General features: G+C 27.1%; 3 protein-coding genes across 5 annotated transcripts; 2 read left to right on the top strand and 1 right to left on the bottom strand.

Moving 5' to 3' along the window:
• Window positions 1-287: 287 nt before the first annotated feature.
• LOC100742830 (ceramide synthase 6) lies at window positions 288-4130 on the top strand. Of its 2 annotated transcripts, XM_012384800.3 has the most exons (9): window positions 288-456; window positions 771-901; window positions 969-1172; window positions 1473-1590; window positions 2777-2889; window positions 3052-3382; window positions 3470-3588; window positions 3651-3795; window positions 3873-4130. In XM_012384800.3, the coding sequence occupies exons 3-9, from the start codon at window positions 994-996 to the stop codon at window positions 3993-3995; spliced, it is 1128 nt and encodes a 375-aa protein (XP_012240223.1). In that variant the 5' UTR covers window positions 288-456; window positions 771-901; window positions 969-993; the 3' UTR covers window positions 3996-4130. The 2 variants fall into 2 exon arrangements, with proteins under 2 accessions (XP_012240223.1, XP_012240224.1); XM_012384801.3 differs by lacking the exon at window positions 288-456 and having other exon boundaries at window positions 621-901; window positions 983-1172.
• Window positions 4131-5440: 1310 nt separating this feature from the next.
• On the top strand, window positions 5441-9722 carry LOC100742713 (1,4-alpha-glucan-branching enzyme). Of its 2 annotated transcripts, none has more exons than XM_012384795.3 (10): window positions 5441-5771; window positions 5912-6081; window positions 6873-7114; window positions 7231-7440; window positions 7540-7847; window positions 7935-8135; window positions 8239-8591; window positions 8672-8856; window positions 8923-9211; window positions 9275-9722. In XM_012384795.3, the coding sequence occupies exons 1-10, from the start codon at window positions 5659-5661 to the stop codon at window positions 9280-9282; spliced, it is 2079 nt and encodes a 692-aa protein (XP_012240218.1). In that variant the 5' UTR covers window positions 5441-5658; the 3' UTR covers window positions 9283-9722. The 2 variants fall into 2 exon arrangements, with proteins under 2 accessions (XP_012240218.1, XP_024222915.1); XM_024367147.2 differs by having other exon boundaries at window positions 5714-5840.
• Window positions 9723-9893: 171 nt separating this feature from the next.
• On the bottom strand, window positions 9894-11537 carry LOC100743069 (mitochondrial import inner membrane translocase subunit Tim29). Its single transcript, XM_024367153.2, has 3 exons — window positions 11385-11537; window positions 10494-10595; window positions 9894-10316 (listed from the first exon to the last, which is right to left on the bottom strand). The coding sequence occupies exons 1-3, from the start codon at window positions 11443-11445 to the stop codon at window positions 9925-9927; spliced, it is 555 nt and encodes a 184-aa protein (XP_024222921.2). The 5' UTR covers window positions 11446-11537; the 3' UTR covers window positions 9894-9924.
• Window positions 11538-13593: the final 2056 nt, after the last annotated feature.

Genomic DNA, 13593 nt, shown 5'->3' with positions numbered 1-13593 from the left:
ATAAGTTAAGGTTTTGTATAAAAAAATGTATTTACCTACGCATGTTTCGTACGTTTCAAAATTTTAAATTATCGAACGGAATTTTTTCTTAAATGTAAGTATTTACTTTAAATATTATACTTATCTACGAAATTAAGTAACCATGTTAGTTTAAACAATATTTTTCAATTTTTTGCAATTATAAATAATTTATGCATAATTTTATTGAAACGACGATTAATATATAATAATGTATATTTAATACAAGAACTTAGGTAATTGTAAGTTTGAGTTTAAGGTATTAGTTTTCCTCAATACGGCACTGTGAAACTAACAATGAGTACAGATTAATTTTTAATGTTTGTTTTAAGTATTAAAATACATAATTCGATACAAATAGATTATAAAATTTCGTAAACAATACTTCGTATGCCAATCGTGATATGTACATATGTATATATGTACGACCATAACAAGGTAAGGCATAAACAATTCATAAAAATATATATTATAATCTTAGTAATTTTTTTATTTTTTGTGACAAACTTTGATATTTCTTAAGAAAAATTAAAATCTTATATTCACTACTACTACTTTTCTGCTGGGATTAAAAACGAGGTTATCCATAAAATGTTTGTTATCAGAATGATTACACACACGTTTAATGTACATTTAGTATTCATAAATGATATCTGTGCAATGAAAATAGATATTAATTCGAATAATCGATTTTGAGTAAGAATTTTGTGGAAAAAAGATAATGATAAGTTATCTGTTTATTTGAAAATAAGAACAGAAATATGAGTCAAAAGGAAAACTAAGTTACGCGTGTATTGGAGATTGAAGCTACAGGCTCAATCTTCGAGCGGTGGCGTACAAGCACAGGAAGGTAGTTGAAGTTTGCTTTATTAAAGCAGATTAAGTATGTATTCCTTTAATTATTTCGGTTTTATAACATTTAGTGAATATTTATTGGAATTAAAATATAGATCATCAATTGCAGGAATTCTAATAATGGATATATTAAGGAATGTATCGTCGGCTTTTTGGTCAACTGATGTTTGGTTACCGCCTAATATAACGTGGGAAGATATCAAACCAAATTCAGATAATAAATATGCAGACTATCAACATTTAATTTATCCTCTGCCTATGGCATTTGTTCTTTTGATAATTAGATACGCCCTAGAAAGGTAATCACTCTATTCTTTTGTAATAATATATCAAATTTGTAATTGAACTAAGGTTATAGCGTATTTAAGTAAATATTTATATTTTATATCTTTTGAAATTCTTTATTATTGGAATTTCATTTTTTAAGTATTTCATTAAACTTTCAATGTAAGCTAAATTATAGTACACACATAATCTTTGACATGTTATAATAATGTGTATTACATAGAAAAAGATCACATGATACTATGCAAGGACATTCTAAACTCTTACATCAACTCAATTAATTGAAATTACATACTTTATTAATCTTTTTTTAGGTACTGTTTTGCACCCATTGGTAAGTCCCTTGGTATAAAAAATACAAGAACAAAAAAAGCTACACCAAATGAAATACTAGAAAAAGCCTATCGTAGCAGAAAAATTAAACATAAACAGGTAAGCATGCATTAAATTAACTGGTTTCTTGATGTTATTAATAAAATTTCAATAAATAAAAATGAATCGTATTGTATTTGTTTATTGTATTGAGGCTTATGCCTATTATAATCTTTCTATATATGTGCATGCTTGATACAGTTTGTTTCTACCTTGGTTTTTTTCCTTAAAGCGAAATCTTAATTCACTATCTGTTTAAATATATTTATATCTTAATTTAATGTACAGATTACTACAAAACTTCTGTGTCAGTCTTTGATATTTTGTTCTTGTTTTGATTGTTCTTCTTTGGTCTTTCTATTCATCTAAGCAGAAACCTTCTAACTTTGTGCTTCTCTTTATGAAGTTTGCTAATTCCCATGTTTGCTTTTTTTGTTCCCATTGTTATTATTTATTATTCTTACTTCTCAACGTGATTTGTCTGATTTCTGTATACATTGTCATCTTCTTATAGTGTTTTGGATGTATTTTCTATTATTGTTTGTTGTATGTTGCTTTCCTCTGTTTCCTATAATGTGTCGTTATTTCCATGTCCAAATTGCTATAGTTTACGCCATAACTGGGTGATCTGCCTCCCCTTTTTGTCTGATACCTCTTTCTCCATTATCTTCAGTTTCTCACAGCATTTTCTCTGAAATCTATGTTCATCTGTGCTACCATGTCCCAGCAACTTCTCATTACCCCTAATTCAAAGTGTAATCTTTCTGTTTCTATTCTTGTCATGTAGTATGCATCATGTAATAATGTTGCTTTTATTACTGTGTCAAATATCTTTTGTGCTGGTTCTTATCCAAATAAAAATTTAATTGTAAACATGTTATTTCAATCTATTTTATTTGCATATTTTATTATAGAAATATTGATAACTATTTGAATAGTAAAATATAATTAATGAATATTTTGTTATTATCCATTTTACTCAGTTAATATATAAAGAGAAAAATAGTTTAGAAATATTTAATAAAAAGTTATGGTAAATACTAATTATAGTAAATCAATGTTGATCTTCAATACTACAATACACCATGATATTAAACAACAATTACATTGGGAACATAAAAAATTTGTTCAGTTCTGAATTGTGTGTTCAATATTAATTTCTTTAAACAGATTCATGTAATCTAAACAAAGCAACTGAGAAATTAAATGTTGTGGAGTTTTTTGTAATATGTGGATATATTTTAAGATCCTGGCACTGGCTAAACAATTAGATTGGTCTGAACGACAAGTAGAAAGATGGTTGCGATTAAGACGTACTCAGGATAAGCCATCAACACTTACAAAATTTTGTGAAAACAGGTTAGATTTTTAGAGTGAAATATAAAAAACGAAATATACTTCTCAATTTTTCGTTTATATAAAAGTTAATAATATGATAAAGTAAATTTTGCATTGAAATTCATACTATGTCTATATATATTTATCTTTAAATATTTAGTATAATCTATTCTTTTGTTACAGCTGGCGCTGCTTATATTACATATACTCATTTCTCTACGGGCTAATTATTTTATGGGACAAGCCATGGTTGTGGGACATAAATCACTGTTATTATAATTATCCATATCATCCAGTTTCAAATGATATATGGTGGTACTATATGATATCAATGGCGTTTTACTGGTCTCTAAGTTTTTCTCAATTTTTTGATGTAAAAAGAAAAGATTTTTGGCAAATGTTCATTCACCATATAGCTACTATTGTATTAATGTGCTTTTCATGGGTTGGAAACCTAACCAGAATTGGCTCATTGGTGTTATTAGTGCATGATTGTGCAGATATTTTTCTAGAAGTAAGTATGCCTTATTCGAACTGCTGGTATGTAATATTGATATGACAAATTTGATATGTACATGGAAAATACATATATTTTTTTTAGGCTGCAAAAATGGCTAAATATGCTAACTACCAGAAATTATGTGATTGTATATTCGTCATTTTTACAGTCCTATGGATTGTCACACGTATTGGTGTTTATCCATTTTGGATAATTTATAGGTATGTTCCGATAATTTTAATTTCTAATATATTTCATTAATATATTACATTAAATGTTGCAGCACATCGATAAAGGCACCTAAAATAGTACCTATGTTCCCAGCATATTATATTTTCAATTCTTTGCTAATTTTATTGTTATTCCTTCACATGATCTGGACATATTTAATTCTTAAAATCGCATACAACGCTTTCTATGCCGGCCAAGTAAGTTTTGATACCATATAAATTAAATGTAATTGTGAAATGTTTCAGAATTTTTATTTATACTTGTAATTTTTCAGATGGAAGGTGATATTCGTAGTAGCAGCAGTGAAGATATTTCAGATAACTCCATTGATAGTACACCACTAAATAATTCCACAAATTATGTTACCAAGCAAAATTCCAGACAGAAGGTTCACTAACAAATAACTTTTTAGAAAAAAGGTTATTGCAACAGTAATAAGGCAAGAATTCAAATATTTAGTCGGGCGCCAATTAATTTCAGCGAATTTAATAAACCCTTGCATTTATCGTAGTATGATAATTAAAAACCTTAACTTCGATAAAGTTATTAAAAAGGTTATTGACCTTTAAAACATTCGCCTTCTTTAGTTATTATTTTTTTAAATAATTTAGCACTACAAAGAAGTCATTTAATTGTTTCATGAAACAATCACTCATTATTTTAATGTTTTTACGTGTGAAAGAGTGAATATTAAGAACTACGAATTATTCTTTTTATTATTACTCATACCATTTATTTATATACATTTTATTTAATAATTTAAGAAATCGTGTTTTTCTTCCTTTTTAAGTAAATTCTGATTACTTAGTCAAACAAATGATGGACCAAAGTTTAAAAACGTTCAATATTTGTAATTTCTAAATCTTCTTAAAGTTTAGTACTTCATTATGTTTAATAACACTTATTTATTCTTATATGTTTTACAAATGATGTCCTAAATTTTTGAATTAAGGAAATTAATAATAATGTATCAAATAAGTTTAATCCACTTTTTCTTTAATTAACCTCCTTTATTATAGTTCTCTGAGGATATTTAATTAATTTAATTATTGTAATATTAGTGTTTCTTATATAAAAATAAATGTATTGTTCATTTTACTCTCCAAAATGTACATTGATATCTAGACTATAAAAGTTATCAAAGCACTGTGAATAAAAATCTAGAAAATATATAATATGCACTAATTTATTTACATATATGACAAGCAAGAAGAGAAATTTGTAAATAAATATTGATTGTAATATTCATCTTTAATGTTTAACCTGTTTTGTTTCTACATGTTTTATCAGTATTGTGATTTGTATAATCTAATTTACAAATATAGATGTAAATGTTAATAGTATACAATAATAATGATTACAATAATGATGAAAATTATCATATATATAAATTATGTATCATTATTTGTTGTTATTTTTTATAAATATTATAATTACATAGACTGCGGATAGACTGCACACAATATGAAAAAGATATAGGTATAAAGTATCCAAAGTATATAGTACTTACATACAGTCCCTTCGGAAAGTAAGTTAACAATTTTAGATTTAAATTTTTGGCGGGAGTGTTAATTTACTTTGTATATTAACCTATAACACTTGGCAAATAAGACAATTTTCCACTGCGATTTTACTGTTTTAATTATATTCTCAAAAATATGAATTTACATACAAATTTGCAGTCGAATTATATTAAATACTTAGAAAATTTAAAGTAAGAAGAAATGATTTGGATCATTTCTAATATCATACATTATGTACTGTATAAAGAATGATAAAAATTTGAAATTAGCGCCAATTATAGTAAATTATTCGCCATATTTGATAGACATCGTTAAGTAGTAAAGCTTCCACTCTTAAAAGTCGTTTCATTGCAAGTACATACTTTATCGTGTTTTCGTATAATCGTATTTTTTTTTGGCCGGTAGAGATTCGATCGATAGAATTGTACTGAGGGTCACCTTGAAGTGTTACTTGAATTTGAGTGAAGCATAAGGTCTCGATATACTTTAAGTTGATCGCTATTTATTTTCTAATAAATTTATTTAAAAAAGATAAATATGGGAGGAAAATGGTCAAGTATGGATCCTTCTGAAGTCGAAGTTCCAGAAATAAATGCTTTATTGGAAAGAGATCCATACCTAAAACCTTATGAAAATGAGATTCGCAAAAGGTATTATGTACATTTTTAAACATATGTAAATGTCTGTTTTGGACATGTATAGTTTTAGATACAATTAAGGTAATTCAGGATAAAATAATATCTAAATGTCATCAAAAAGTGTTTATATGTACAATAACTTTTTTTACCAGATATGCTTTATTTAAAGACTATGTAGAAAAAGTGGAAACCGGCGATGGCACTTTGGATAAATTTTCAGAAGGTTATAAAACTTTTGGAATTCATATAAAAGAAGACAATAGTGTTATTGCAAAAGAATGGGCACCGGGTGCACAAGAATTATTTTTAATGGGAGATTTTAGTAAGTAGAATAAAACTATAAATTATGTAAAACTAATATAAAATTGCAAAAAGACAAATGTAACAGAAACAGCTTATTCAATTGTCCAATATAGAATATAATTAACACATTGAATATTGTATAGGCCGCCAACAGTCCACTGATTGTAGTTATTTTGTATAAAAGGAAATTTGATTATGAAATGCTTTAGAATATAATCAATCGATGCATAATTATCATATATGATACAATTATAATACTGAAGCCTAGATGAAAAGTCATGTCAAAGCAATTGAACATTTAACATGTTAATTATTAAATACCACTGTATTCAATTGTGTCATTGTATTTATTTTAGAAGATATAGCATGATATATTTGTTTATGTATAACCCAGTGAATTAATGCACTTTTTATTTATTTATAATACTAACATAATTCTAATTAAAAAATGAGATTGGGAAGCAAATGTTTGTTAATATATTAATTTTTATAAAAATCAGAGAAAGTTTTGTACTATATGTATTATATATACATATTTCAAAATTGAATGTATGGTTCATTTAGAGGTCATTGATCTTAAAATCTTAAGATATATTTGCAAATTTTCTGTTTACAGATTTTCGGATATGGTTTATATCTATTATAGGTTCTAATATTTTTGTTTGGTATTAAATAATATGAGAATTAGTTTGTCTTCTTTGGCAATTCACAATATAATACATAAATTCTTACGTAATAATATATAGCATAAGAGATGTATGAAACAAAAGTATTTTAAACATTATAATATTTTTATATTTTTATTTCCAGATGGTTGGAATAAGACAGCTAATTCATACAAAAAATTGGATTATGGTAAATGGGAATTACATTTACCTCCTAATGCTGATGGTAGTTGCCCTATAAAACATCTTTCAGAAGTCAAAATAATTGTAAAAGATCATAACAATGAATTATTGGAACGATTAAGCCCTTGGGCTACATATGTTACACAAAATCGAGCAGAAAGTGTTACATATAAACAACGTATATGGCACCCATCATCTGAAAATGTATATATATATACATAAATATGTATATAATTACTTTATACAACTAGAAGTTTACATTATTTTCAATTAATTTCATAGTATATATTAAGACCTCAAAGTGACATATTTTTATTCAGGTTTATAAATTTAAATATTCCAAACCAAAAAAGCCAGAAAGTCTCAGAATATATGAATGTCATGTTGGTATTGCCACTGAAGAATTGAAAGTTGGCACATATTTAGAATTTGCTGAAAAAATAATTCCTCGCATTGTAAAACAAGGCTATAATGCTATTCAACTGATGGCTATTATGGAGCATGCCTATTATGCAAGTTTTGGATATCAGGTGTGTACCTATCATGGATAATCTTAAAAGGTTTGTTTATAAAACTAATGTAAGTGAATGTTAAATTTCATAACAACATATTTAATTAAATTTAATAAGGTGACTTCATTTTATGCTGCTTCATCTCGTTATGGTACACCAGAAGAATTAAAGCAGTTAATAGATACAGCACATCAACATGGTTTATATGTTTTATTGGATATGGTGCAGTCACACGCATCAAAAAATACATTAGATGGATTAAATATGTTCGATGGTACCGACGCTTGTTTCTTCCATGCTGGTAATCGTGGTCAACATCCGCTTTGGGACAGTAGACTTTTTAATTATGGAGAATACGAAGTGTTGCGATTTTTACTTTCCAACTTACGTTGGTACATTGAGGAATATAATTTTGACGGATTTAGGTATTTGTTTATACCTTAAATTCACTAAAATGTCATTTTATCATATAATATTTACATTGTAAATACTTATAATATTAAATTTTATAGATTTGATGGAGTTACATCAATGTTATATCATTCAAGAGGATTTGGACAAGGTTTTAGTGGCCACTATGACGAATATTATGGTCTTAATGTTGATGTTGAAGGTGTAGTATATTTAATGCTTGCAAATCATATGCTGCATTGTTTGTATCCAGAAATTGTTACAATAGCTGAAGATGTTAGTGGAATGCCTGGGGTTTGCAGGTATAAAATGTTTTAAGATTGCAATGTTAAATAAGTTTTTCTTTTAGCATAAATTTTTCGTAAGTTAATTACTAATTTTTTCTTTTTTCTATAAATATTAAAGGCCAATTACTGAAGGCGGTATAGGATTTGATTATAGATTAGCTATGGCGATTCCTGATAAATGGATTAAACTTTTAAAAGAGGTGAGAGATGAAGATTGGAGTATTGGAGATATTTGTTGGGCACTAAGTAATCGAAGATGGATGGAAAAAACAGTGGCTTATTCAGAATCTCATGATCAAGCTCTTGTAGGTGATAAAACAATTGCATTTTGGCTTATGGACAAAGAAATGTACACGCATATGAGTATAACAAGTCCACCTAACCCAATCATAAGTCGTGGAATTGCTCTTCATAATCTTATCACATTAATTACACACGGATTGGGAGGTGAAGGTTACTTAAATTTTATGGGTTAGTTTTAAAAACATATTTTTGTAATTGTAACTTCTAATAATTTAGAGTTATATATTTCTTAATATATAAACTGTTAGGTAATGAATTTGGACATCCGGAATGGTTGGATTTTCCACGAGCTGGTAATGCAGATAGTTACCATTATGCTAGGAGACAGTGGAATTTAGTAGATGATGAGTTACTAAAATACAAATTTATGAATAATTGGGATCGTGCTATAAATACTCTTGAAGAAAAATATGGATGGCTGCATGCAGGCCCTGTAAGGTTTAAATAAAAATATTTATGTATATTAACTCCAGTGATAAAACTTATATGCTTTTTATAGGCATATGTAAGTTGGAAACATGAAGAGGACAAAGTAATTGTTTTCGATCGAGCAGAACTTGTATTTGTGTTTAATTTTCATCCAATCAAATCATTTCCTGATTATACTATTGGAGTAAAAAATGCAGGAACTTATAAGGTTCTATTATGTAGTGATGATAAAGATTTTGGCGGAGAAAACCGTGTTGATACTAATGTACAACATTTTACCAAACCAGAACCATTTTCTAATTATTCAAATAATATGATGATTTACATTCCTTGTCGTACAGCTATTATTTATGTTCGAGGTAAGTCATTATAATATTGGTTATAGTAATGATAATTTACATATATCAATTTCTTAATTTCAGAAACTTAAGAGCTTTACAGAGGCATAGCCAGAAGAAGAATTGATTTTAGTGTTATATATAAATAAAAGTTACTATTTTTCCTACCAAAGTTTAGATCAATATGTAGTGTTAAGTAAGAGAAAACAAAATAACATATATTTAAAGCTTTGCAAAGAGTTCAGGAGGTGCAATTAATACAAAACAATTAAAAAAAGAAAAGTACAAACCAAAATACTCATGCCATTTTTTAAAGGAATAATTTTATTAAACAAAGGTTTACATATATATTTGACACATATACATACACATTGAAGTATGCATATTTATATTTGAAAATAACGTAGTCAAAAGACTCAAATTAAATAAGTTTGCACTAATAATTATGTACAATATGTTAAAAGATGTTTTATATTTTGATATCAAATTTTAGTATTTATAAATATTTTTAATAAAGGATTGTGTTTTTCAATTTGTGTATTAATCATTAATATATAGAATTGTTTTCTGGTTTTAAGAGAGCAAGATAAAAATAAATTACTTAAATTTATGTTATTAAATACAGAAACAAATAATAGTAAGATACTATATTGTTGTACTGTTGGATTGTTTGTTATTGTAAATTCGTATTTTTATTTTTTCATAAAATAAATAACTTTTTTTCATTTTTATGTTTATTTATATTTTACATCACTAAATTGTGCTTCATTTACATCGTAATCTTTCATTTTATTCTCTAAGATCCACCATTTATCTAAAAATCCAATATCTACCACTCTTTGATAAAAGGTTAGATATTGTGTTTTTAAATAAGGACAAGCAACTTTGTACAAGGAACACATTTTGTCATAGTTATCTAACCAGATTAAACTAACTATACCTAAATCCAGCCGCCGCACAATTCCTTCATTGTAAGATTGGCTTAACCATTGTAGATATTGTTCAGACTTTGGGTTACGTATAGCTTCTCCCACTTGCATTACTTTTATAGTATTTTCTAATAAATGTTCTTTGAAGGAACGCTCATCTGGATTATGCCTGCGTAGATATACATAGGATCCTAAAACTAATTAAATAAAGTTTTTAATATAAACATATATTAAAAATTTTTATCCTTTATATTTATTTTCTACTTTAATCTTTTACTAGTCTCTAGAACAAAAATATACACTAATAACATTTTGTGCTTAGCCAATATTGTTAAAATTATTATTGTTCGTTAATGAAACATAAATGTACGTACGAGAAAAATAAATAGATGCTTTAATAGGATGTTCTTTAAAACTTTTAGCAATATCCAATGCTGTTTCTTTATAATCCATATAAATACTCATCCAATAGTTTTCTGCAAATAAAGGTTTATTTCAATTAAAGCAATCTTGTTTTCCTGAAATTTCTTTCTCATAAACAATTACTCGTGGTAATATTCAGACACAGTACTAATTTCAGCATTTGTTTCTTTTAAAAATCATGTTGTTTATTCTATGAAAATATGTACCAGTTACTATACCTTCAAAATATATTCACAATTCTTTCTAAACAATAACATTTAATTATACAATAGACTTTTGACAAAAAAGAGGTTGTCCTCTTTGTTCCTTAAATTCAATGCAGTCTTTATGTCTTCATGTCTTGGTCTTTATGTCTTCTAATATCTGCTGCAATTAATACTAATAATTGTGCAACTTCTGCATAACTTTTATTCATTTCTCTATAATAAGTTACAAGTTATCTTTTATCACTTACTATTCTTTCCTTTTCATGTTAAGTCTTCTGATATATTAAAAAATATTGATATTAATTTTTCTTGGCGTTCATTATACAAAACAATTATACAAAACAAATCTATTTTGCATTCAAATTGTTTCCAAGAATTGCCAGATTGCAGAATGTAAATAAATGTCAGAATGTTAGTATGATGTGAAAGTAAGACAATTTTTCGTTAAAGACCTACTGTACTATTCAATATTATTTTTAGGAAGAAATGGTTTACGTATTTTCAAGCTACTATAAATGGTACATATTCTTGTAGAATAAGCAACAAGACATTAGATCATTCTCTCTAATACGAAGTAACAAATAAAGAGATAATATCCGAATATTAATGTAATTGTAGCATAAAAGAGCTACTCACTCCATCGTTGGAGAAGCGCTACTCTCATTGTTGCTGACATTTTGAAAATTTTCTTTCTCATTACATTAGTGATATCAGGTAATATAAATTGTTCGTCTTAAACTTGTAGCATGCTTGTAACATACTATTGTGCTTGTAACATACTATCTAGTTATTCTAGTTACTTACGTCACTTTACGCCTGAAGTTATCTGTTTATTATCTCTCTAGATTTTGTAGTAAGAAATGTTACTTCTTTTATAAATGAAGAAAAATTGATAATTAGGATTTATTACGAAGAAGAAGATTTAAAATGTTGTATTTAACATTTTGGAACGACTTTACATCAAATTTTGTTTATTTTAAAATCAAGTGACGAATTAAAATTTGTTTGAACCAATCGGAATTAATAATTAGTACAAAGATTACACCAAAAAGGAAATTTATACCTAAGTGAATGAAATAATTATGATTCGTATTTATTAAACTTGTAATATCAATATTGAAATGAATATAGAATCATTCATAATATTTTTTCAGTTATAATCAGGTACGATGTTTATGTTGTATTAAAATTGGGGTTATCCACGTGGTTAAAATAGAAATTGAAAAATCTAGAGAACTAATATCTTTATCTTTCAATTTTTTGAAAATTCCGTATTTGTACAAAGAATTCATTATATACGATTATTTACATTCAAAATAATAGTAACATTCTCATGCATTCAAATAAAATGAAGTAAATTTTAAACATTATGTAAATATAAAGGTAGTGACGGATAAAATTGAAACTATTGGTTTGAAATAATTAAGGAAACTTTATTGATCTTTGTCATTATCTTATAATTGATAATATTGTTTTAAATTTATTAAATTATTTATATTTCTAAATTTTAATGTATTATTGGGCTGGCAACTAAGTGATTGCGGATTTTGTCATTACCACGTAATGTCATTAAATTCATAAATATAATTAAACGTAATGCTAATTACGTGCACCAATTAATTACGACGATTTACGTAATTCTAATTTTTATCCAACGCCTCGTTTGATATAGCTGTTACAAAGTTCAACTGTAACGATTATATATACATGTAACGTGACAAAAGATTTTTAAAACAAACATGAGACAACTGCCAAATATGAAACGTGAGGCAACTAATGTTAGATAAATTCTTCTCGTCAAAATTTTGAGAATCATTTTCTTGCAATATACATATGTACGGTGTTATCTATGTATTTGTTGCATTGTATAAGAGAAGATGACTTAAATATCGTATCTTGAAAATACGTAAACAATTTCTTCTTAACAATGACATTTAACAGTACAGTAGCTTTTTAACGAAAAACTTATCTAACTTTTACGTCACGCTAATATTCTGACACCTGTTTACATTATGCAATCTAGAAATTCTTAGAAATCATTTGAACCGTGAAACAGATTTATTTTCTGCAATTCTTTTGTATAATCGACGCCATAAGAAACTAACATCAATATTTTTTTAATACATCAAGAGATTTAACATATCACGGAAAGGAATGCATACTAGTCGATAATAGACAACTTGTATCTCATCACAGAGAAAAGATTGAAAGTTATCCTGAAATTGCGCAATTATTAGTATTAAATGCAGCAGATATTATTAGAAGGCATAAAGGAATAGACTGCATCGAATTTAAGAAACAAAGGTGACAACTTTTCTTTTTGTTAAGAGCTTATTGTATAATTAACCATTATCGTTTAGGAAAGGAACTAATTATGTATTTTTGAGCCACGATAAATGGTATATATTGTCGTAGAATAAATAACAGGATGTTTAAAGATTCTTTAATCGACTTAAACGTTATTTTTAGGCCCACTGTCCACGAAGAGTCTCTTCATAGACGTACTAGACGCGTTGATGCTAAGAGCAAGTACTAAGTACGCTTCCATGCAGTGTTTATTGTGAAGTAATGTGCATCTGTCCACGAAACAGCAGCAAACGGTGTTCGTCGCTACATGTTTTCATCACGATGGCTGTCGCTAACATTGTCAGTAGCGAGGCGTACGTTACAGCTATAAACGAATGCAGCGATACAGGGTGAAAAAGGTTTTACTCGTCGCTCGATGTTTTAATAACGAATAACGAACAGACCACGGATTTCTGATGTAAATTCACATTTTCACGAATACGATAAAATACAGGATCTAGATAGAGATTTGTTTTATCCATTAAGTACTACAAGAAGT

Source organism: Bombus impatiens, unplaced genomic scaffold (assembly GCF_000188095.3).
Source record: "Bombus impatiens unplaced genomic scaffold, BIMP_2.2 scf_0296, whole genome shotgun sequence".
Lineage (NCBI taxonomy): Eukaryota > Metazoa > Arthropoda > Insecta > Hymenoptera > Apidae > Bombus > Bombus impatiens.
The sequence above is the reverse complement of the archived record's forward strand: the minus strand, read 5'-3'. Positions and strand labels throughout refer to the sequence as shown.